Here is a 25,408-nt window from a genome sequence, read left to right as displayed (position 1 = left end):
ATTATGCAGGAGAAAAGATGAAGGCATTTTTAAAGGAGACACCTGCCAGAAACCCTTACTTCAAAATGGCTCACAAGGAAACTCTTCTGTACCTAGCACTTCAGATGCTTAAGCAAAAGTTTAAGATTAATTTGCTGATTTCTGGTTGCATTTTGAATGAACATCTTCCTGCTTCAGGTACCAGTATATTTTTAGCATCACCTATGCCATACAATAAAGTATTGAGTTCTTCCTCTCATGAAGAACTGTTCCTTAGTTTGAATTAAGAGAAGAGCACTGCTGTGTCAATCCACCTGATGTCCCATGAAGACTAACTGGCACTGACAGGTGGATGGCAAAGACTGTCTTGTCAGCGTGCTGTGGTCTGTGCAACACTGCTGCCTTACAGGATATTCCAGAAGGAAATTACTTTGAGGGCTGTGGGTACCAATTCAGGGTTGTTACAACAGACACATTGCAGTAGGAATGGTACACAGAGCATTCAAGCTTTCTGTTACACACAAGCTCATTATACACTCCAGTAGAAAGTCTGCTGCAATCATTCCAGCTTTCAAAACAGAGCATCCATCATCTTACTCCTCTCAGCACCATGTCAACGAAATTACTGTGAGGCAAAAAAGTTACAAAATGCATGCAGGGTGCTATACATAACATAACATAACTAAAGGAAACCAACAGAATCTCACAGAAACCCAAATTCAAATTAACCATGCATTCTGGTCACTGAGTTATGTTAAGCAGAATTGTACAAGGCATATACACACACAAGCTATAAAGACTAAGAAAAAGGAATATGCAAGTATTTGTATTGGATTTATTCCCCAATGACCACAGTAATATTTATAACTACATCAAGTTGGTTTGTTCTGAAAAATCTTGTGCAACTTGTAGTATTGCTGCTTTTTGAAAAGCTCAGTCATATAATCACAGGATCCATTACATGTCCTATTTATTTTATATTTCTCAATGTCTTTAAATTTACAGTCAACAGTTACAATGCATTTCCCACTACAAACCCAGTTAACTCTAATTTTACAACAGAGTGCTGCAACTAACCATTTATTTTGCATTTCTTTATTTATGGAGAAGAGAGAGAAATCAAAGGTACCATACATCACATTTACAATCCCCACGATAAATATTACTGCACACACTACTGTCACACACTGTAATTGAAAATGACTGAGATAGACTGAATGATTCTGTAAACATCACTGGAACACAAGAAAATAAGGAAAAAATCACCCCTACAATAGGACAAAGAGCAGTATGGTCCAGGGTACTGACAAACCATTACTAGCTGTATCCAAGTACACATGCAAGGGTGTAGTTTTTACATGGTGGCAGGTAAGTTCTGCTAGCACTGACGTTTAATATAAAAATTCCCAAATACCTTGTCTAACAATAAGGCTTTATTTGATAGAATGCAAGAATATTAATAAAATACTTACATGTAAACAATGTGAACAATGTAATGTGTAATTCTGGCAGAAAATATTTGATTTTTAATGAGGTATATTTTGCTTAGAAGCAGGGCATGATTTGACCTCTAGAGGATAATATCACCTTCTTTCTGACAAACTCATACACGGTCAATGGGAAATATTACCATACACATAAAACAGATTTTTTTTTTTTTTTTTTTAATGTAAAGGCACATATAAGATGCCATCTAATTTTTCTGGTAGAATTACAATTCTAGTAAGAGGCACCTGCTTAATTCAAAAGGTAACTGTTTTACCAGAGCCTTTCACTCAGAGCGTTATGATTTCTGCAACCCCAAAGGTCTGTTACTACAAACACGTACCCAACATGGGCAGTATGGTAAACACTTGGTAGCAGTATGTAGCAAGTTTGTTTTCATACAGATAAGCCTTTGTTCATAGATGAGTAATAACAGCTGAAATTCAGCTCTCAGTTTGGTGCTTGCCACAAATATCACGGTCAAAAGTGTCACTACTGCTACAACCTCAGCTCTATGTGGAAATGACACAAGTTCATGTCCATGAACTTGGAGGTAAAAGGTATTTAAACTGCTCTAGAAGCTATTGCGCCTGTATCATGTAGACCCTCTTCCATCAGCATGGACAATGCAGCACCTGAAACTAACATGTCAAGTATCTAGAGAAATCTGAGGTTCTTTAATACAAATACAAGGCAAAGAGATTACCAGCACAGGGAACAATGAAAGCAGTGTCCACTGTGTTTTACTGTGCAAATACTCTGCATTCTTAAAAAGACTGCAAAGCAACAGAGGGTGCTAAGATGAAGCCTTCTCATCCAGCCACCAATACATGTTCTGAGTTCCTTCTGTGTGTTAGAGCTCTCTCAGCTGAGAGGGAGCAGCTCGGTTTCAAATAAAAGTAAAACAGGTTAACTTTAACCTCCACAGCAGAGAACATTTTGCAGGAGGTATCTCTTGAAACCAGTGTGGCTGTTTCAGAAGAGTGACTGTATAGACAACATCCACTACAATGGGTTCCTGATGTCAGCCAAGGTTTCTACATGCTTCCACCATACAAATTAGTAATTATAATAAGAGACATAAACTTTACAACAGAGATTTCCAATAAAGATAAGGAGCTTTCACTATTCATTGCATGGTATTTTAATTTTCTGAGCTGAGCTTTTTTTTTTTTTTGATTCCTTAAGGCTACCACAAATTATGAGGACTTATAAAAAAAAAAAAAATCCGCAATTTGACAGAAAGTGTGAACTTAAACTAGGATGGAATCTTTTCTCTATTGAAAAACAAATCAAGTCATATTAACATAAAGGATCTCTGGGTTGTTAAATTATCACAAGGTGCATTTCATCTAATGGACCAAAATTCCCTTACTATTACAATTTTAAAAATCCAGTTAAGTCAGAGGAGTTAATTGAGCTAACACAGGACAAACTTTGCAGATGGATGGCATTTATATATCGTGCTTGTGAAGTCTTGAAATACACTCTCTAATTCTCTAGAAGATAACAACATTGCTTAAAACTCATGCAGAGTAAAGTCTCTCTGTTCTCCCTTATGGAGATGCTGTACATTTTACCATTAATCCTGCCTCAGAGCATCAGGTGCAGATGCATAGGTTATTTTTGAAATGAATATATATATATATGTCTATAAAAATCTTCCATTAACTATTTGAATACCAGTTATGTGTTTCACAATTTAAGTTGCAATTCTATTTTGCTTGCATTATCTATTTCAAATGAGACCATCCTATAAATTATATCTACCTGAACCACTGGGAAGATTGTTAGGAAAACTATGAACAACCTTGCTGAAGGCCAGCAGGTAAAAATTTTGGTCTTCCTTAGAAGGGAATGACTCTATGTACGAGAGTCTAGCAATTCTTTAAATACAGTTTTTGAAAACCATGCCTACAAGTCCAAAAGTTAATATCTGTCTTTTTTGCTTCTGAGATTAACCCTCTACCTATTAGTTTGCTGTGCAGGAGGAGATTCTGTTGGAATCTCATTCCTGACCAGTTTCCAGGGGAACCAGCACCACAATCAAGGTGTATGGAGGGACCCCTGTGAATCCACAAATGAAGTTAAACACCTCTCCAGACACACAGTAGCATCTGGCTCTAGCAGGCTCTGCATGCAGCATCACAAACAGGACATATTCACAGAGGTCCTGTTAATTGCTTGCTGAAAGCATCTACTTCTCACTGCCTGTGTGGGACAAGTGACTCACTCTGCCACATATTGCTGCACACAGCAAATCCCTGGAGTTTGCAGTCTGGCCTACACCCAAGTGACAAATATAATAAGTGTCTATCAGTCAATACCAAGTCTGTATTAGGACTTGTGCACACAGCATGCTACCTTAAAGGGCCCAGCCACACATGCACTTAATGTGCTTCACCAAGAAGTCTTGTTTGCTATGTATTTTATGGCTGAAGACATAGCTGGAATATAAAAAGATACTTCTAAATCTGCTCAGAGATTTGAATTTCTTTTTACTCTTGCACAAAGCAGTAACATGCACAGGCACAACTGGGGAAGGCGTGAAGGGTACATGGAAGTGTGCACCTCTTACAGGACGGTCTCTTATTCGCAGTATAAAAAAGAGGCAAGGTAAATTTTTGGTTTTCTTTCCTTGGAAGTGCAATTTTTTATATCTTCTGATGTATCAGAGAATTAAAGGCTTCTCACTTAGCTTACCTTTTACTAATGAAAAACAAGTATTCAGTGTATTGGTAAAACAAATGGAAATCATGTGTACATGGGGCACTATTTTACTTAAGTATAAGGTATGGAAAAGCAGATTTTTTTTTTCAAGCATAGTTATCATCTTTTAGTCTTGATGCTCACTAGCTGGAAATGAAATCTAGTGCAACATTTCTCTTCCCAGAAGTGTTTAAGACTATCCAGTATATATACATCATCATTGAACAATCTGGCACTGACATTGAAGGTGACTATTTGCAGTGATCTGAATGTTTAGGTAACGATGAAGTCAGTGTTGTAAGATTCTAAGCCTTTTATTGTTTTCTTTGATCCTTTATTCTTGTTCTTCTCATTCTGAGCTCATCACATTTTTCAAGCTTCTGTCAGTGGTTTGCGCTTATCAATGTTAGTAAGTCCTTATTCTTCTGATAGCTTTAGGATCCACACATCTTCAGCTTTTCTGGCATGTTCTTCATTCCAGTCTGACTTGCTCTGATTCCAGAGCAGACCAAACTAACAAAAGATAATAAAGAACTACCTACAGATAAACTGCAAATTGCATGTTACCCACCCACAAAATATTATTCATCTATAAATTCTTTTTTCCTTCTAGTCTGTTCTCCTTTTCCTTTTAATCTCTGAAAGGCTCTACAGTAGAGCACAACTACAATGAATCTGGATCTCTCAGAGCTAATTTTGCAGTAAAAGAGTTCACAGAAATGTGAGTCCTATACTGTCCAGGTGCATTGCAATGCACAAATTACAGTCTGGGGTATAGTAGATGCCTTTAGTGAAAAACTGGTTAGTTTGATTTTTTTTTTTAATGAAAATAAGATTCCTTCACCATAAGAAGAATTCATTTAGTAATACTTCAGTTTTCACTGCTTCTTAAAGAAGTTTTTCCTGCCCTGTATTTTCTCAGGATCTGAGCTGAGAGCAGTCAGACTAGGAGATCAAATTTTCTTTCTTAAATAAGCTGGCCTCTCAATATGAAGATGAATCTAAATAGCAAGAGCATTGGCATTGTTTTTCTTCCTTATTCAAGTATTTTGTGGAAAAAAAATAACTGCAACAGTAGTTCTGTCAGATTTAGATATCTGTCAATAATTAACTTTATAACTGATTAGAATAAAATGCACTGATTAGGAGTTTTTAATCAGTAAAATCCACACATTTACTATGGGTTAATATTTAGATGTGGTCTGGAAAAACATAAGTACATAAGTTTAAAAGTTAATCATTAGAAAGCTAGATAGGTAATCCTGGCTTACTTAATAAATATTAGCAAGTGTATAAGGATTTCAAGATACAACTAAAAGGAGCATATTTTGAAATCCCTACCTTGAATTCCACGTTCTCCTGGTGGCCCTGGCAAACCATCCTTTCCTGGTGGTCCTGGTGACCCATCTTTTCCTGGGGGCCCTGGTTTTCCATGAGCTTGGGAGGCAAGCATTGCAGCAGGCAGCTTCATCTGGGATACAAATTGAGCCATCCTTTCTTCATTAAACACAAGAAAGAGCTGATAAGACAACTGCTAGCAAAAAAGGGGGAAAAAAAATCCCAAAGCCCAATAAGCACTCCAATAAGCACTGAAACCTTTGGTTCCAACTCAGGTTCATGTCTGAGTCTTTACCCTTTGAAATAATGAGAATTAATTTGCATTAAAGCTTCTATTACTACTCTCTATTGCTAACATATTCCAATATTTCAAATGACTTCTGATGTGGGAGTACTTAAAACACATAGACAGAATAATTAGGGCTACCTTATATATTTGTAACTCATATTAAACTGCAAAGTAGAGATTAAATACCGTGAACTGTTCTTGGAATGTGCTGGAACCCTAAAAACAGTTGTAAAAAACCTGAAAGCACTCAGCAAAGATTATTAATTGCAGATATTTCAGAGTAGAAATGTTCATAGTGGGATAAAGCGCCCTTGGTAATATGTTAGTGTTCCTTAGAGGTAGGTAAAATAGGTACTAACCTTGGCTCTGTCTCATTTATACCAGATTAAACCCCTAAACATTCCACAATTTAGCAGGTATTTACAGTGCTGGAGTTTTAAGATTTAAGAAAAAAAAAAAAGAAGGAAGGTGATAGAAAGTAAACAAAATGAAACAATGCCAAAACTGAAAAATTTGTGTGAACAGTAGCAAGGTGTAGAAAATGGGATAGCTATAAAGACAAAACTACTTTATTCCCTGTAGGCAGGGAACCTTATAATGCTTTCTTTTTGTAAATAGACTAAATATTTGTTACCATTCTATTTGAATGGATAAAGGAGGTAACTTCACTCAACAAGCTGCTCTTGAAATACATAGTAGGTCAAACTCTGAGGGGTAGCACCCTGGGGAAAGGTGATAATACACAAAATGATAGCTTCGTTATAAAGTGAAAAACTGCCTGAACAGGTTAAGAAGTCTCAAGCTTTATTTATTTCTTTTATCTCTAAAAGATGGCTTTTGTCCACAAATATTAATGACAGAATAACAAAGCATATTGAGGACACAAGAAATGCATTTTGCAATGGAAGAGCAGCTACTGTTAAGGGGTGTTCAAGAAGAATCTTGTTTCAGAAACCTATCTGAGTCACAGCTTTTCTACCATGACTAAAGGAATGCTGGGGAAGAGAAATATTTCCTTTTCAGAGTAAGGACTCATCTAAGAAATTTTACATAATACAAAGGCCTTGGCTGAATCTGGTACTTGCCTAAAACTGTGCCAGAAGATGGTGGTCTGGCAGGGAGTTGTGGAATTCAGCAGGGATATTTGCTGAGAAAGCGGCACAGCAATTTAGACCTATGTGACTGAAGGCTCTCAAACCTTTCTCTTATTTAGACAGTCAGCCACTAAGTGGGCAAAATACTTAGGTATATCTATGGTCTGTGCTTTAGCAACACTTCAATATCTTAATGGTATATTGTAGATAAGCAGTATCTGCAGTAATTTATGATACATATAGGTAACTACAATGACACATACTTCTGTTTGCTATTATGATTCGGAGCAGATTACCCTTCAGTGCTAACCTTTTACATAAGGAAATACTCTGTTTAACAGATACTCTAACTTCTCATTGTTTGAACAGAATCACTAAAGTAGACTTGTTAAACATAGCTACAGCAAAAAGGTACTTGCTAAGTCCAATCTAAGTTAGATGACCTGTCAAGAAATTTAGAGCAGAATTTCAGATTTAGTAGTATAATATTTCCTTTTCTTACCTTCAAACACCTTAAGAACCTCTTGTTTGATATATTTTTTTATTTCTTCAAGTGAAATTGCATCAACCTGATGAGGAAAAAGAAAAGTGATATGTATCAGACAGAATATACAGAGGACACTTTATGATGCTACAGAAATAAGAAATGCCTAAATTAGCATTACAAATATAAACCTTTCACCAACAGATAAGTGTTTTAATATATTTGTGTTATTTATTTTACTGCAAAGGCCACTTTACTGCCAATACATTATAATGTTGTAAAGACACTAGTGGCATGAAGTGGGAGAAGCACTCCCAGCTGCCAAGATGACAAGGATGTGATGAGTATGGAATAAGTCAGTAAGGATGTCCAGGGACAAAAATCTGCTGTACTTTTGCATAGCATCTGCCAGCTTCTCACCCATCCTGGTGACTACTTGCTCTGATGCACTGTTGACAAGAAGAGAACCATGGCGCTGGTAACTTCACTGGAAAAGTGTTTTAGAGCTTTACCTTATCTGACTGAGGTTAAAAAGAACCCATAACATGGATGTGTGTGCCTGTGTGCTCATGCAGACAAATCAAGATATCTACAACTGTCAAGCAGCATTGCATTGTCTTTTTAAATGCTGATTTCTCTTCTATTGAGAATCAATTTTGGCTGCCTCCTTTTCTTTCCCAGTTGCAAAGACTCAGACTGTAGCTCTTAATCTTATGGAAAACATGAAAATTAACTATACTGAGTAGCCATATTGATGTGCAGTGACTAAATAAATAAATAATTAAATCTTATCCATAGCAAATGTTTTAAAAAATAATTTAAAATAATTACTTCATCATGTGAGTATTATTTTTTTCACCTTAAATGTACACTGAAATTATCTGAGAGAAATTCTTAGTTTTTTCTAATACTGTGCTATTTCTCAGTAGAATTTCCACTGCTCAGCCCATGTTACCTTCATAACTGAATCCACAAGCAACTAAGATAAATTTATATTTACTTACTGAAAATCCTGGGGGTCCTGGTGAACCTGGGGGACCTTGGTGACCTGGTGATCCTGGATAGCCTCTGTCTCCTGGAGGGCCAACAGGACCCACATCCCCCTTTTCTCCTGATGGGCCAGGTTTCCCTCGTTCACCCTGTGGGCCTCTGTCCCCTGGAATACCCTGATCTCCCTGTGTAAAATAAAAGCAAAAAGAAAACCATTGCCTATAGTGGAACAAGACTGAAAAGTCACTTGAGAATGCTAAAAAGAAAATTCTTGCCTGTTCAGAAACAGACTGAGTCATGCAGGGAAGATGATTTTCCAGGCTGAATCTCATCTCTGAAAATGTATTTTGTTTTCTTGCACTTTTAATGTTGAAATCGATTACAAAAAGATTAGCTTGACTCTGTGCTATCCTCTTTTCAAGGACAGAACTTGAGTATAGAAAGATTTTAGCTCTTATACAAGCATCTAGAAATATAAATTATGGCATAGGTATAATTCAGGTGCTCAAATTCACACAGGCAAAAGACACCAGGACATTTCCTGTAACTTTCCTTAGAAGCCTGCTATTTTATGTCTTAATTTACACAAAATTATAGTTAATCTAAGTTATTTCCAGTACCCAAAGATACTAGGAGGAAGCTGGAGAAGAATTTTTATTAAGGATATATAGTGACAGGATAAGGAGCTAATGGCTTCAGACTGAAAAAAAGTCAGTTTAGAAGTGATATTGGGAAGAAATTCTTTGCTAAGAGGATGGTGAGGCACTGGAACAAATTATCCAGAGAACTTTGGATGCCCTAACGCTGAAAATATATTAAGGCCAGGTTGGATTGGGCTTAGAGCAATCTGGTCTGATGAAAGGCCCATGGCAAGGTAGTTGGAACTTGATGATTAAAAGTACCTTTCAGCCCAGGCTTTTCCATGATTCTGTGATATATAAGTTCTCAGGTTTATAACCCTGCAGAGTAGGTACAGATAGCTCTTCTACTAGAGATAAAGAAAAAGGCAGGTTTCTCTAGAATCATGGTGCTATGCCAATGTGAAGATGATCCTTTTCTTCTAAACAGCCCACGTTTTACAGGCTGCCAGTGTGTAGGAGGCAAATCAAATACTAAAGCAACTTTTCAAACATGCAATTTTTAACTGCCTCCAGTGTTTTCTTTGTGTTTTGAAAAAGGTCCTTGTAAAAATTCATAAACTAGGTCATATATTCCTCTAGATTCCTCTTTAAACTCTCCACTATGAATTGTACAAAACATTTGTGTTTTGTGATCTCTACCTAAGGCTGAATAAAGCAGCACCTTTCTCCTTTCTAGCGTCCTCCTATCTCTTGTATTTTAACTTGTACCAAATTCTGTCCACACAGAACTGCTGTTTTCCTGTGTTTCTACCTGCTCTACTCCAGCAGGTTCACAATCTGTGATCAAGGTATGCAGATAACAGCAAAAAATGACCAAGCATATATATCTGTTGAAATCACTAGAAAACTGGTTGGTATAAAACATGTTTTCAACTAGTTTGTCATTCATTTTATAAAGTAGTAGTAACAGCAGTGTTTAGTCACTCAAAGGATATATTTCAGCCCAGGTGGCTTACTCTTTTTTAAAATGGATTCTATGAGGACATTCTCATACTGAACAAGAAAACCTCAAGAGTTTTATTCTGTCCTTCCAATTTTGATGCTACTCTTTTCTGTAACTACAACAGCTTGTCTCAAACTGAAGGAACATGCTGTACAGCAGTAATAATAATGGCTGCAAGAAAACCTTGACTTTATTTTCTGTAATCATTGCAGTCTCTCCCACAGATGCAGACCTGTGTCCTTAAAGGCAAAACCAGAACATTGCAAACATTTAATTTTTAAGGGATAATTGTAATAACTGTTAAACCCTCATGGTCTTTTCAGTGTCATAAAGCAGCATCTCCTTTTCCAGATTAAGCAGGGAGATACTTCTCTGAATCATCAAAAAAAATGTGGTAGCCATGTAATTAGGACATCAAGACTTTGGGAATGTTATAAGAAGACCATATCTCACCTCCCATAATCATTCTTGCCCACCATGACCTTGTTACCATGAACAAAAATGTTTGAAGAGTTTGGGAAGCAGTCAGCATTGCACTGTCATTCCTGCTGCCCAAGCTCGCTTTATATAAAACATGACTTGTGTTTGTGACATAGAAAGGGCAAGATCATAGCTTTTGTAAAGTCTGACAACAGCACAACTGGGTTATTTGCTTTCCAATTTTCAGCCTATTGATCAATTTACACTGTCCAGGCCAACTGTGTTAGAAAGTCTAAAAAATGTGGTTTTCCTCTAAATGCAGAAGCCAAATAAACTCTAATTCCTTGAAGAGGTGTATAGAACTAAACCTCTTAGACGTCTAGGTGATTGCTTAAAGTTCACAGAGAATTATTTTCTTGATTTTGCCAGTAAGATAGGTGCTGATGAGGTGTTTATATGCTCAGTAAAAATGAGAAAAAAATTATCATAATAGGGACTTACACGTTCTCCTTTGGGTCCTCTGTCTCCTGGTCTCCCCACAGCACCCTGAAAAATAGTTTTTGAAAAAAGATAAATTGATTAGTTGAAAGCTTTGTTGTGTATTCATGTGTTAGCAGAATGGAAAGCAACTGCCTAGGACTAACAGCTGTGATTTCTGTGAGGAATAAAATACACAAAAGCATTTTTTCTTACCGGAGGACCTGGCAATCCATCTTTTCCATTGATTCCCTAAGAAAAAAAATTAATATGTTTACATGTTTTTAAAATATAAAGGGCAAAGCTCAGTGTTTAGTGCTGTATTAGTGAATGATCTGAAGCTGCAGAAGTAGCAATGTGTGTGGCTACAATATAGAAATACAAAGAGCATCAAGATGTGCACCAAATATAATGATCATAGAACTTTAAATGACAAATTACAGGGAAATTTTGCAAATTTGGAATATTTTTGTACATGCACATGCACTTTTTCAGTAGCAGTTAGTCATAATACAACCATGGGAGAGATTCCTTTTATTCTAGATATCAGCCATGGTGCTAAATTACCCTTCTGCTCTTACAGAGATTATGTCTTACTATCACAAATCCAGATTCAGTCTTTGGTTGTTAGGACTTGTAGTATGGCACAGTTTTGGCCTCATGGGTTAAAGCTATTTCCTTCCCCAAAGAAGGTGGTTGCATTCATAGGTGGAAACTGCTCCAGACCCACATTATACTCCAGACTGGAGTGTGGCATGATCTGAGAGTCCTAGATGGTATGGGCCAAAATAATGCAGAGTATATTAACAATTGTACAATGCCAGATAATTGCAAGATAAATGCTCTGGCAGTGTTTAATTTAGTGGGATATTTATGGATCTGCACATGTAGAAAACTCACAGCTGTTTGAGTGAGAAATGATGACTTGTATGAGCAGAGAAGCAGGAATATTTCTTTCTCCTCATATACTCCAAAGTGGAGTTTTGCACAGGTTAGGCACCTTGAGCTAATTTGCTGCTGTAGCTACAGAAACTGTGTCTTCTTTCAAGGCAGAAGTGTAACATGGAGATGTGCTGTCAAGCTGCAGAGGTCTGCTGCTCATGCTCATCCCCAAAACACCAAGGTTCAGGGGAGATAATGAGTCCTGCACTACCCTTCCTGAACCCCTTCTAGAATATAAACTAGGTTTTTTTCAGCTAGCTCAGACAGTGCTGACTACACTGCTGTCACACTTTTATTACATAAAGAAAGAAGATTAGACATCTCCTAAGTGAACAGTAAATGCCTCAGCTGCAGTATTGCATCACCTGTATACAGAAGAGTCTCAAGGTTTATTCAGCCATGAAGCACACCCTTCTCTATCTAAACTGAGACTGAGAACTTATTCTGTCACCCCATCCTTTACTGACTGTGTTGAGTCTCTGGGTTCACATTCTCCCCCCTGGAAAAAGTACAAGAGGAAACTTTATGTCAACAAGATCCAAATGACCTTCATAAGTCCTTTAAAGGCAATATCTCAGTAACATTAACTATTAAAACACCACAGTACAAAGCATTTTTTTTTGATGGTTAATATTGAGCAGTGCAGCTCTGTGTGTTCCTCACATGTTATCTACTCTAACATAAAACAAGATGTAATGTCCTTTCTTTTGTAACTTCTGATAAACTAAAACATATATTTTTGTAACAAAATATATATTCAGTATAAAATTGCTTACTGGTTTTCCTTGTGGCCCTTCTGGACCAGGGAAGCCTATATCTCCTATAGGTCCTCTTTCACCCTAAGAAAGAAGAAAACACACATATAAATCTGCATGAAAAATCTTGCATCAGGTGTCTGAAATATTTGTTTGCTATTGTAAGAATCCAGAATTCAAATCTGTACTTACAGGTTCTCCCGGCAACCCTGGGGACCCAGGAGATCCGGGCTTTCCCTGAAAAAAGAGAATATTACATATTCATATTATTAGGAAGCCAAGTAAAATTTTTCTCCATATCAAAAATAAGAGAGTACATATATATAAATATATATGAGAGAAATATTCACAGTGTTGCTCATTAATGCTTTAAGAAAAGAAAAAGAAATATTTTACTGGATTTTTGTCATATTTAATTAACAGGCTCTTGCATTAAAATGTTACTCAGTCACTTGGTTTTCTTTACCCTTCACGAATACTGAGATGCTTTTATGAGATTTTCTATTACAACGTTGTAATTTACACCTTGAGAAGTCATAGTCAGAGCAAAGTTTTTCAGTGTATATGTAAAATCAATGTTTTTTCCTTCAGGTAATTTTTCATCCTGAATTTTAATTTTTTTTTTTTTTTTTGTGTATGACTTTACTACTGACTCAACATCTTTTGCAAATTTTCTTCATGATCTTTTTTTGGCCAGTTTTATTGTCATTTTATGTTCACTCTGCCAGAATTCACAATCCTCTCTTATGACATCATGCTGATTTTAAATGTCTGTTTTTTGTAGGATGCCCTTCTTTTAACAACTTGAACCTACATTTCCTGAAAGTATCCTTAGAGCAGATCCTCAGGTGACTTGTACAAGTGAGAGATCAAACCCATCAGCACCAGGGACAACACTGGGAACAGCAGTACTGAGGGTTTGTGTTGAAATAGGCATTGGTGGTAATGCTTGCAGGATCTCAGTCCAAGCTTCCCTGAAAATCTCAGCAAAACACCAAAGTGAAAATAAGAGGTTTATATTCCCATATGGGAAAATTGGTCCACTATTCTATCTAGGGAATAATGACGGGTACAGAAGATAAATTCTTTCCCAGCAAGATATGTAGATATATCTCAAACTCCTCCTAGACTACTGAAAAGAATTTATCTTACATATCTATTATTTTGTTGATTAAAACTCCTTAGCATAAAACATATAGAAAACAAATAATTTATTTCAGGGGAAAATATTTTATCTCAGTGGATTTTATTAGAACTAAATATAGTCAACAGAATGCAACTCCATCAGTGAAGAAGGGACCTCATTAAATATTTTGTATCCACCTTGAATAGAGAACATCCAATAACTTGGGACATATCCAGTGGGAAATTCATAGGTCATGCACAACTGTGCAGTGTTATTATTAACAGTGTAAAATCTGTTTCAGAACAACAAACTTTGAAATTCTTACATCTGCTATAAAACGCAGAGAAATATTTTTCCCCTTAAATGTGGAATTCTTTTAGGAAAACCCAATGAAATGAGGCTATTTAAGATTATGTTCTCTCTTGGAACTCACATAAATAGACTAAATCTGTGGCTAATGGAAATGGGAGTGTGCAGACACATACTTCTCTTTATTTCATGAAACACATATTTATAATTTAAACAGCTCCTGAATGTATTGGTAGTTGCCAAAATTTAATAATAAATCTATTTGCATATAAATAACTACATATTGCCTCCTGAAATATGGATAAACTTTTTTATTAAACTGTGAATGCAATCTAATATCTTCATTTCCTTTAGGAATAATTATATTTTCAATTTATTATTAGTTACTTTTACTTTCACCTACAACAAAGTTCCTCTGTGACTTTCAGAAACTTCTCTGGATATCATATCTAAATAGCTGACAAAGCAGTCCCCTAAAGCAAATGTTTGATCGAATTGATATGCAGATCCCTGTGGGCTGCAATAACTAATGTTCATGATTTTTCTTTGTGATAGAAAGATGCTCAGAAATTTATTCATGCCCAGGAACACAAAAAATGTCTTTATCTATATTAAACAGAGGCAATGAGAAGAGTCTCACATTTCTTAATTAAGCTTATGCAGCTTTGAATTCCAGATTTATCATGTATTCACTCCAATCACTATTGTCATTTTAATAGCAATATGAATCCTTGCTGCTATTAAAACTCTACTTTATTTAGAGAAAACCCATAATCTTCATACCTACGAATAAAACATAAGCCAAGCACTGGTGTTCCACAGTGACTGAGATTACAGCTCAGCACCCTTCTTGACCTGTTTTTCAGCTTTTAAAACCAGAGTTTTCTTTAAAGAATATACATACCGGTGTCCCTGACACTCCCGGTGCTCCAGCTGGTCCACGGTCACCCTAAAGAAAAGATAAATCTATGTTTAAACTACAGAAATCAAACTAGAAGTTTCTTGATGGATTCCCATTAAAACCCAAGGAAGTGAACTGAAAATGAGGACAAGAGCCAGGCTAAATGCTAATATTTATCTGTGCCACTGGCTCATTATACAGACTTGAGCAAGTAACCAAAATCCTTTGTTTAGGTTCTCTCATGTAATGTTTCCCTTTGTTCCTGCGCAAGACCTCTCTTGAAAAGGGATGGAAAGTCCCTGATTTATCTGTAGTTCTCCAAATAATTATAATTTGCGGTCATGGCAATAACCAAAATTTACACAGGGTAATTCACTTTCATATCAACATACCCACAGTTATGATGTACCTTTCAAAGAAGTTTTTGCTTTCCTGCTACCCAGTTATCCATTTACTACAAGCCAATGTCCTCTGCTTGTGCCATGGCCCTGGGCAAGGGTTCTCGTTTATAGCACACAGCCACCTTCATCTATGCTTTAAACTAGGACAGTGTTTTTTTTTTGGCAGGAACTGACAAGTTACAGGGACAAATTCATCTTTCTTAACAGCACTGTAATCCAAAGCAGACAGATAGAGCTCAACAAGTGGTAAAACTCTACCCAGAAGTATTTACCCACTGCTGATGTGTTGGTCTGCAACACTATGCTCTGTTACTGTAACATTGGTTACAAATGTCAAAAAATCAGGCTCCTCTTTTCTGAATTTATGGCAGAAAACCCCAGGCACTGTTGAAGCCATACTAACAGGACAGTATTTTTCTGAGATGGGTTTATGTTATGGGTTATGGAGCAGATATACTAAAGCTCTGTAAACATAGCTACAGCCACATTGTGTTCTGCATAAGAGCCCCAAGAATTTTAGGATTTCTGGTTTCTATTCTTATAAGTAATGGTGGTTTGCCTCATCCTCATAATTTTGGTTCAGGTACACAATGATACTGGTGTTGATTAGGAACACTTAACTCCCTTACACACAGTGTGACAGATGACAAGATGCATGTCTGACCTGGTGTTGGGAGGAAGCAGCTTAGAGGACAGAGCTCAGCCTGTCCTGCTCTGGACACCCAGTGAGGAACACAATCAGCGCCTCTGGAGCAGCGGCTGGGAGCACTGAGTGCCTGCAGCAGGCAGGACACGCAGTCTGGAGCCTGCACTCTGCCCCAGTGGTTATTCCAGACCCAGGACTTGTGGTATTTTCTCTATATGCTGCCTATGAAGCTAGATTTTTGTCTGTTTGTTTGTTTTCCCCTAGAAGCTAGAAATGCCTAACACTTCCCTTACAACATTTTTTTTCTTTTCAGGGTTATTCTGGTCCTTTCAGCAGTCTGGCTTGCAGCACAGCTCCACCAGCTACTGTCAGCACAGCTGAGGGAGGGGACATTTTACCTAGAGGACATGAAGTTCTTAAGGCAGTTCATGAAATTATCATGAAATTACAGCCAGTGCTGTCTGTAGAAGATGGTATTCTGCTACACATAGGAGCATCATGGCTCTAAATTAAAATCTGGCATGCACTATACTGCTGGGACTGTCAGGCTCTGAGATTCTGTTCACTTATTTGCACCACAAATGTGAAATTCTGACCAAATTTAGTTATGGTAACAATATTTTTACTTTGGGAGAAGGCCAAACATGCACTCAGCTGGTTTATATGATCTGATCCATTGCTTATTCCCTTTATTTAATTCCTGTCCCCACTTTGTCTCTGTTAGACCTGTAATGTCTCCCTGTGCTTGTTCATTTTTAAATCACACTAATCTTTAAAATCCTTAATTGCTTGTAAATTGCAGAATTCCAGAACAAGAACCATTTCATGTAATTTAAGCATCTAGTATAACTACCTTAGATCTTGTCCCTGACTGAGAAAGTAGGAGGAATATACAGTGATATTGAGAGGGAAACTTTTAATTTATATTTCTTTGTGATAAAAAATAAGTCTCAGTAAAGTACTTTTGCATGAAGTAACTTAATAGCATAATTCCAAAAGCTGAAAACCATTTCATTTTCAAAAAAATTTACTCTTTTTTCTTCCTAAATTAGAAGATATGGCAAAAATCAAAATGATTTTGCTGACAGAAAACCTATTTCCAGATTTGTTTTTACTTGTCTGCTAAATGTTTTGTACTTTGCTATATTTAGAAATTAATACCAAAATCTCGACTTTTTTAGCCTTTTATGAAAAGCTTTTCTTTAAATTCATAGTCAGGCTCCAAAATTAGAAAGCAAAAGGCTCAGAACAAGACAGAGACACTGTAAACATAAGATGATATTCAAGAGGGAACAGGAACCATACATAGGACAGTGTATGTACTAACTATATTACTATCAAGTATAGTAGTATCCTACCAAGAATATTACAAGGCCTTCTACAAAAATTTTCCCTTTGCAGAAACTGAAATTTTGTGTTTGCTGAGTATATTATTTACACCCATGCTAAAGGAAAAAAGGAAAATATAAATAAGTATGCAAATATTTTTTCTTACAGAAACATTAACTTACACACGAAAAATAAACCAAACAAGGCTTCAGAAAACATTTAGTTGTAGCTAGTGGCTACTAAGAAATCATGCCATCTTTTTAAGAGTCCTACCTTTTCCCCTGGGAGTCCTTCCAGTCCTGGTAATCCCATTGGTCCTGGGTCTCCCTGTTTTAATTTTTTTTTTAATTAAAAGATTGCATACATTAGAATTTCTTTACTCAATGTGGGAAATGTTGAAGGGCAAGCAACAGCAGATTATTTAATTTGAGATAACTAAAACAGCTAACCAGTTTTTAGGTGAACAGATTTTGTTATGCCTCATTTTACTTATTTACAAGTTAAGCTTTTCCCAGAGGCTCTGTGTGAGTATTTGGCTCAATGGTTTAAATTTGATGAAAGATGTTATACAGAATTACAGAGCTAGGTGATGGTACAGAAAGATGTATTATGGTGAAACATAAAAAGAAGCTTTGTGAATTTTTTTGAAAACAAATTTTTAAACTGTTTTAGAAAACGTCTTACAACTCCATGTTTTGTTGTCACTGCTGAGAGGTTTGGGTTTCTTATTGTCCTTCAGGAGTACCATGTGTCAAACTACTTGGGGAATTCTCTATCAAAACCAAAAAATAAATACATACCACTGTTCCAGGATCTCCTTTTGGACCCTGAAAAAAAATGCAAAAAGCAAGTCACATTTAAAAAATAACAGTTACATGATAAGATGGGTTTTTTAATGACTGCATTTTGAGTATACTTTGCTAATGCAGTGCATTTAGAATCATTATTCATTCCAGTCCCAGCTGATCAATTCAGTACAAAATCTTAGTAATATTTTGGGGTTTGTTTTGCTGTTCTGGAATACAGAGAAAGACAGCTCTGTTGCTCATTGCCAGCCCATAACTGTGGTTACCAAAGAGACAATCATCTCCAAACAGAACTTGCCTATGGTGCTAAAAAGGAGGAGAATGTAAATAAATGCACAACATCTTTAGTTCCACAGAACCAAAGCAACAGTGTCCAGCTGCAAGGTGTTGCATGCAGTGTAAAAGACACCAGCCCTATATTACTTCCATAATAAAATACTTAGTTTTACACATTTTCTTGCACTGTAGTGACATGTAGTGAATCAGTGACTGAACTCATATCAGAATTCCTGAGCTTCTCATTTCTGGCACCAAATTTCGTTCATGACAAAACCTTTTCAAAACTATGCCTCCATGAACTATAAGTACAGTATCACACATTTTTAGTATAAAAATACTTTCACTAAAGAGTCCAATACCAAATTATGTACAATTTTTGCAGCCTTTACTTGCTAGGATGAAATTATTTAATCAAAACAAGCTGGTCTCCAAAATGGGCTAAAGTATTTGGCAAATATAAAATCACAGTATGTATGCTACATACCAATCATATAATTATTTAAATTTTTCAAAAATAAAATCAAAATCCATGCAAACTAACCCTCCTCTGTTTCTATGTCATTAGCTACTAGAAATGAGATTTCTGGTAGCACTTACCGGAGGTCCTGGTGGACCTGGATAACTCGCGACACTCACTCCCCCCTGTAACAGCAAGTTTAAAAGTTGAGTTGGGCTAAAACTGGGTGGGAATTGAAAAAAAAGCAATTAACATTAAAGAGAAATACCTGCAGTTTATATAAGCTGCTCATTCCATTTCTTTCATTGTAAGGCATACCCTTTAAAGCATAAAAATCAAGTAAGTGTCACTTATGAATTAGAGAGGCAGAACTGTTGCCCTGTTCAAGTCCTGTAGTTCAGCAAAGCTGCGGTATCCATTTTGTTCTCAATTTGCCAAAGAGTCCAGATTCTCAAAGAACATAAGATACACACCAATACAGTTTGGTACTTTTTAAAAAATTATAAACCAAGAAACCTGTAAATCAGTGTGCATCATAGTTTCATTTTTATTATTTCAATTCTCCAGAATAAATTTTGGTGTTAGGTACTGTTCCACTTAATTTAGAGTCTAGTGAGCTCCACGGACTTTGCCTAGATTCCCTAAGTCCTCTGATCTCAGGTATCCAAGCTGTCAATTTTACTCTAATAATATTGGATACCAAGGTTAACTAATTTGTGGGGTTTCTTAGAGGGCTTTAGTGATCTGAACTTACTCAGTGATGAAATTAACAGTGATGAATCGTGAGAAAAAAAAATGGAGTAGAGAAACCTTTTGAAAAAGGACACTGTTACCTTCCTGCAATATTAATTTTTATTAGACCAACATGCAGTTCTTTATATTACATTACATTTTACCCACAAGCATATTGTTCCTAATATAAACTCAAGATATAAAACAAAATGTCTCACCGGAGGCCCAGGTGGTCCAGGTTTCCCAGGAGAACCTTCACTACCCTAGTACAGCAAGAGATTGATGTAACTCATTTACTGTAACTGGCCACATCTATTCCACACTCAAGCTATGATGACCACAATGACAATAAACAAGAGATACAGACAATAAGAGCAGGTAATATCAAGAATAAATGCTCCTGCAATGTTCCTGCTTTAGCTTTAGGGAAGGCATAAATCATTACTTTTTACTAGTTTTTATTTTGTTAGTTACTTGCTGCTTTATGTGTAGTAACTTCCTTATGGCAAAACAACAGTGGTAACCTGGGTTGGGAAATATTTCATATGTACCAGGAGGGAGAGGAAAAAAAAAAAGTTGTTAATATTAATTTCTAAGGAACTGGATGATAAAAGTTAACATTCATTTTATGCTTTATATATTATTTTGCAAAAGCCAGTCCTCAGTTGATCATTCATATGTAAATAAAGAAGAGCTACAATTTCAAAAATACAGTTTACCTTAGAAACATATTGAATATAAATAAAGATTTTTTTAAAGAACCTTCCTTATTAAGAGATAAAATGAATATATTTTTGGTTTTTTTGCTGTAAAATATTCATCTATTGTTACCTGTATCTCTGGCCTGTTCTGCTGTTGTGTACTGAATTGTCTATATTAAATAGAGCATAGCTGCTGAGACTTTTCTCCAGCAGAATCATGGGGTCTGTGGATAGTAGAGAGCTGCAAAGGTTTCAACATAAAATTTCCCAAACATCTTTTCAAAATCTCATCACTACAATTCAGATAAATTCACTGTATAATTTGGAACAAGTCTGTCAGAATCTTTCACTGTCTTTGTTGGATCTTATTTAATGTATGTCAATGATACACTTAAGTCACAAATCTAAAATTTCTAGGGTGGCAAAAATCAAGCTAAGTGCTCAATGCCAAATATAGTTCTTAATAAACATTTATACTAGGATAATTTCCAAATGGCCCTGCTAATTGTTAGAAATTATCAGCCTCCCAAGAGTGATTTGAAGAGCTTCATGGGAAATTAAAATCCTATTATTTTAGAAAGCACATTATGTAATCAATTCTCAAGTGTGTCCCAGATGAAGGACAGAGGAGAAATTTACTGGGGCTTTATTTCAGTTTACTTCATTACTCTTCAGCCATGTGACTTTTGCACTTTTAGAATGAGGAGACATGAGCTGCAGAGCAGGGGCTTCTCATTCCCATTGTATGTGAATTGTGAACAAGGAACCATCAATGTTTTGTGTTTTGCATTCAGTTAGATAAAAAGGAAATAAGTGAGGTAAATTTTTGTTACCATGATCTGCAAGGAGACAACTCTCATTCAAATTTTATACTGAAATAATTTCAGAGCTTTACAAAATAGTTTTCTTTCTTACTCATATCAAAGTTTGGTAGGGAATTAGAATCCCACATATGGATGTGGCAGTGCTATGCCTGGAAAATTCCAGAGTACTACTGAAAGAAAAGCTATATTCATACATAAAATGTAGAACTTGTCCCAGAAAGTATTTTGCAGCAGTTTGTCTCTGCTATATTGCTCTGATCTGAGGTATCCAAGAAATGAATTTGACCTCTTAGTTATAACGGATAATATCAAGCTCCTGATAAAAGAACACATAAAATTTTGAAAAAAGTAGTGCAAAGAGAGTGTAAATTAAGTATAAAGGAAGCTTACATATTTTTTCAGATTAACTAACACCCAATAACTTTCAGTGCTTGTACAACTACTTTTGAATATAATATTGGTAAAAGAATGGGAAGCACAGCAAGAAGTCACTAGTCATATTCTAGGTCAGAAACATATTTTCACTTTCTTAAACCTTACATAATGTGTTACGCCTAAAGAAAATCCTCTGCAACTTAAATATACCACAGGGGCTGCAATTCAAAACATAAACCCATATGCACAGCACTGCTTAGGGAAAGTACTTGCAGTGAAACACAAATCAAAATCTGAAATGTGCGCCACATTCTTGTTACACTCTTGCACTTATTTAAAAGACCCCAAAACACAGTGTAATGGGATTGCAAAACCTTTACAGACCTCTAGCAAGAATAAAAAGAAGGAATACCTTTTCTCCTTTTGCTCCAGCTGGACCGGGATGTCCAGGTCTTCCTGGAACTCCCTGCACAGCACAGAATTGTTTGTATAAGTTAGGAAAAAAATGACACACAATATTTTTGCAGTGTCACTAAGTTCTTAAAACATGCTTTTTGGTGCCTAATTATAGTTCTCCTTCAGGTTTAAATATTTCTCTTCTCTTTGATACAACAGCAGTGTCTTCCTAACAAGTCCTTTGAAGGGTAAGACTTGTGTTCACTGTTGCATTTTCACCTTGGCAAATTAAATGTGGTGACCCTAACTGGCACATCTTGATCCAGCCGAGAATCACATTGTATTGCTAAATGCCAATTTATGTATTCCACATTAAACTTCTTAAATGTGCTATAATTTTTGAAAGAAGTATTAGTATTGTCATGAAACCGAGGAACAGATAATGATTGTACTAACTAATGTAATTCCCATATGTAGAAAAGAATATTTGAAAACGTTTCAAAGAGGACCTCTCCCAGTAACACCAACAATTTTAATGATAAATTTCAGTGACTTTAAATATTGTTAGCTTTTTCTCATTCTTTGGTTTTGAATTGTGAAACCAAGTAATTACTTTGTTTTTGCACTGTTTTTTTTTTTCCAGAATGACTAACTGGAATTATTTTTAGATTTTATTACTAACATGACTCTAACTTGGGTAAAAATACACATTTCACTGCAAGTTTGCATATCATATATCATGTAACCTCACAGATTCTCTAGTAATGTCAAAACTTAAAATCTATTTAAGTTCCATAAACTTTGAGTCCAGACAATTATGGTATTTTCAGTAACATCAACAGCAGTATAGTTTACTACACTAGAGCCAGAATGGGTAGGAATTTATTATTACTCTCCTAAAAGATAAAAGAAAGGACTAGATCTAGGCAGTTATAGCAAACCCTACAGAACTAAATTAGATCACAGGTGATACCACACACTTACGGATGGGCCACTGGGTCCTGATATACCTGGCAGTCCAGGAGCACCTTGAAGACCCTGGAGATTAAAAGAGCACATGTCTAGTTCCTCTCCCACTTATACTTCAAAAATACTTATATTCAGAATGTCCAGCAGTACTTTGCCTGCATTACAGTGCATTTTCTTCTAAAATTTAGGCATTATTTTTGATAGCAAAAAAAAAAAAAAAAAAAAATTAAACACCCCACCAGGTAAGGAAGAGAACCAGGTTATCAGTGAACCAGGTTAGAGGCAACTTCTTTCTTCAGTGATAAACACCATTTGTCATTCAACCTTTCACATTTTTAACCTGTATTTTGTAAATAGTTTTGTCTTTAGTTGTGCAGATAAGAACACATTTCAAGCTTTTCCTAAGAGATTAATTTTCTATTTTCTTTTATTAAAAGGCTTTTTTCCTTCTTTTTTTTCTAAGACGTTTAATCAGGCTTCTCAATATTACCTGATGCTATCTAAATGAAATGGTACTTTCTGCCTCATTTTTGGTTTGGCTTTTTGGTAATTGAACATGACATTTTACATAGAATTTAATGATCCACTTTCCTGCTTGCATTCAATTTGATTGTCTGAAAATCAATGGATTCCAGTATCCACTTACTAAACACACAGCTGTGCAACTCACTACAGCAGACAGAGGTGGGATTTGAGACAAGCCTGTATGTCACTGAGCATCCTTCCTCTGCCACACCAGGCTTGAGTGCAATTTTAGACATGCAAAAGTGATGTACTAATGAGAGCTAACACTCCTGGTTCTCCCTATAATCCACAAAGAGAAATAGATTCTTCCAAGCAATGATTATTTTCATCTGTCCATCCTCCGATAAAATCCCCTTAGAAAAAGGCGTATTTCTCATTTGAAATGCAATAGTTAAGAAGAAATGTCTAAGGAGCCATTCCATGCAGTCTAGAAAGCCACAGAGGTCAGGAACCCTGAAACTGGTGCTCTCAGGGAGAAACTGAGGGCAAAACTTTGGAGAGAAATAAATCAGCAAAAATGTAGAGATGGAGAGACATTGATTTTTCTTTCTTGCTCCTACACACAGAAAACATTGATCCACCTCTGCAGCTTTTCAAAGTGGCAAGGTAACTGCTAATGTGCTCTCTGTTCCTTTTGAACTCCTTTACTCTGATGGTAGATTTATATGAAAAATTAATACGAAACCAAAGGAATATCTTCTGTAATTTTACTACTGACATTAAAAAAACCTCCCCTGAAAAAAAAAAGTGCTTTGAAAATGAAGATAACAAGTTCAACAAAGATTAAAGGGTGATTGGAGAGCATATGGAAGTTAATGAGCATATTTCAAAGGGCTTCAGGTAGGCTTCTCTTTCTTCCCATTTCTCCCCATTCTAAAAAAATGATCAAAATAAAAATATTGAAATTTGTAAAAGAAGTTACTTTTATAATGTTTTCATACATGTTTCTGAAAAAAAAAGATTCACTTGCACCTTCACCATGTCATTATCAAAAGCTGCTGCAAAACACTGAAAATATCACAGCTAAGGCAGTTCACCAGCTCTCAAAAGGTGAAGAAACATATGAATAATGAACTTATAAACACAGCATTAATGAAAAATATACAATGAATTATCTCTAGACTCCTTTAAAAAATCTGCCAGTCATAAACTTGCTGTTACCTTATTACCTTCTTAATTCTCTGCAATATCTTATTTATGTATAATAGTATTTGAATTGTCAAAATTGTTTTGTTAATGCCTCATTCCTCCTAGGGCTGACTGCTAGAGATATCCTATATGGCACACAAAGTATGTGTTACTTTCCCATTTATTTTTAAGTAAAATTCTGAATAAAATTTGCATTTGGCTGTCCCATCCTTTTAGGGAATATGTTCTGAATTCTACCTCAGGAGGCACATGAGGTGTGAACTCTATATCTAATGTAAAACCAAATATATATGTAATATATATGTCAAATATATGTAATGTACTCTATATATCACACAAAACCAAAGAAAAAATAAGTATGATACTTTCGACTGACAGCATGCTACATTCTGGGGCAAAACAGTAGCAGGAGCTGCATCTTTTATTTCCATATATAACTGTAGATTTGTAAGCCAAGGATCCCTTTTTTTGGGAAAACTATTCACTTATTCTACTACTCTTTAAAAATTCTAAAGTTATCATGGCCTTAGTGCCGAAGAAATGTGACATGCTTATAAAGAATTACAAACCCTTCAATAAATACACTCTAAATTCCTTTTGTATTTTCTAAGTGCTGTGTCTTGTAACCATCACTCTTAAATTAAAAGAGAGTAGCATGTGTTTAATCCCAGTTAAGTATTTTGGAGTTTCAAAATGCTCACCACATACTTTTTAATGGACTACTTATTTTAACTCCTCAGTTGGCTAAGGCCACTAAGAAATACATTAATTTATCCAGATTAATTTACTTAATAGCTTCTGCTGTGGTGATTTTTTTTTTTTTTTTTTTTTTTTTTTTTTGCACTGATATCACTCTTGAAATGTTAACTGCAAATATTTCAGTTGAAAATAAAGCTATAGCAGCTATTTTGGATTTGGCACCACAAGTCACTTGGCT

At 35.8% G+C, this 25,408-nt stretch overlaps 1 protein-coding gene across 6 annotated transcripts in view; it reads right to left on the bottom strand.

The window, feature by feature from the left end:
- Window positions 1-25,408, bottom strand: part of COL19A1 (collagen type XIX alpha 1 chain) — a 203,702-nt gene that overhangs the window by 9,545 nt on the left and 168,749 nt on the right. For 5 of the 6 annotated variants that reach the window (XM_085576382.1, XM_085576378.1, XM_085576381.1 and 2 more), the window contains 15 exons: window positions 22,813-22,866; window positions 21,845-21,898; window positions 19,751-19,795; window positions 19,069-19,119; window positions 18,941-18,985; window positions 18,059-18,085; window positions 17,532-17,585; window positions 14,886-14,930; window positions 12,739-12,783; window positions 12,568-12,630; window positions 11,066-11,101; window positions 10,874-10,918; window positions 8,383-8,553; window positions 7,397-7,463; window positions 5,515-5,670 (listed from right to left, as the gene is read on the bottom strand). In XM_085576382.1, coding sequence (XP_085432508.1) covers window positions 5,515-5,670; window positions 7,397-7,463; window positions 8,383-8,553; window positions 10,874-10,918; window positions 11,066-11,101; window positions 12,568-12,630; window positions 12,739-12,783; window positions 14,886-14,930; window positions 17,532-17,585; window positions 18,059-18,085; window positions 18,941-18,985; window positions 19,069-19,119; window positions 19,751-19,795; window positions 21,845-21,898; window positions 22,813-22,866 — 958 coding nt within the window. Of the gene's footprint in view, window positions 1-932; window positions 4,687-5,514; window positions 5,671-7,396; window positions 7,464-8,382; window positions 8,554-10,873; window positions 10,919-11,065; window positions 11,102-12,567; window positions 12,631-12,738; window positions 12,784-14,885; window positions 14,931-17,531; window positions 17,586-18,058; window positions 18,086-18,940; window positions 18,986-19,068; window positions 19,120-19,750; window positions 19,796-21,844; window positions 21,899-22,812; window positions 22,867-25,408 lie in introns of those variants that run through there. The other variant, XM_085576383.1, reaches the window with a different exon arrangement.

Source organism: Lonchura striata, chromosome 3, assembly GCF_050655825.1.
Source record: "Lonchura striata isolate lonStrDom1 chromosome 3, ASM5065582v1, whole genome shotgun sequence".
In the NCBI taxonomy this organism is placed as follows: domain Eukaryota; kingdom Metazoa; phylum Chordata; class Aves; order Passeriformes; family Estrildidae; genus Lonchura; species Lonchura striata.
The sequence above is the reverse complement of the archived record's forward strand: the minus strand, read 5'-3'. Positions and strand labels throughout refer to the sequence as shown.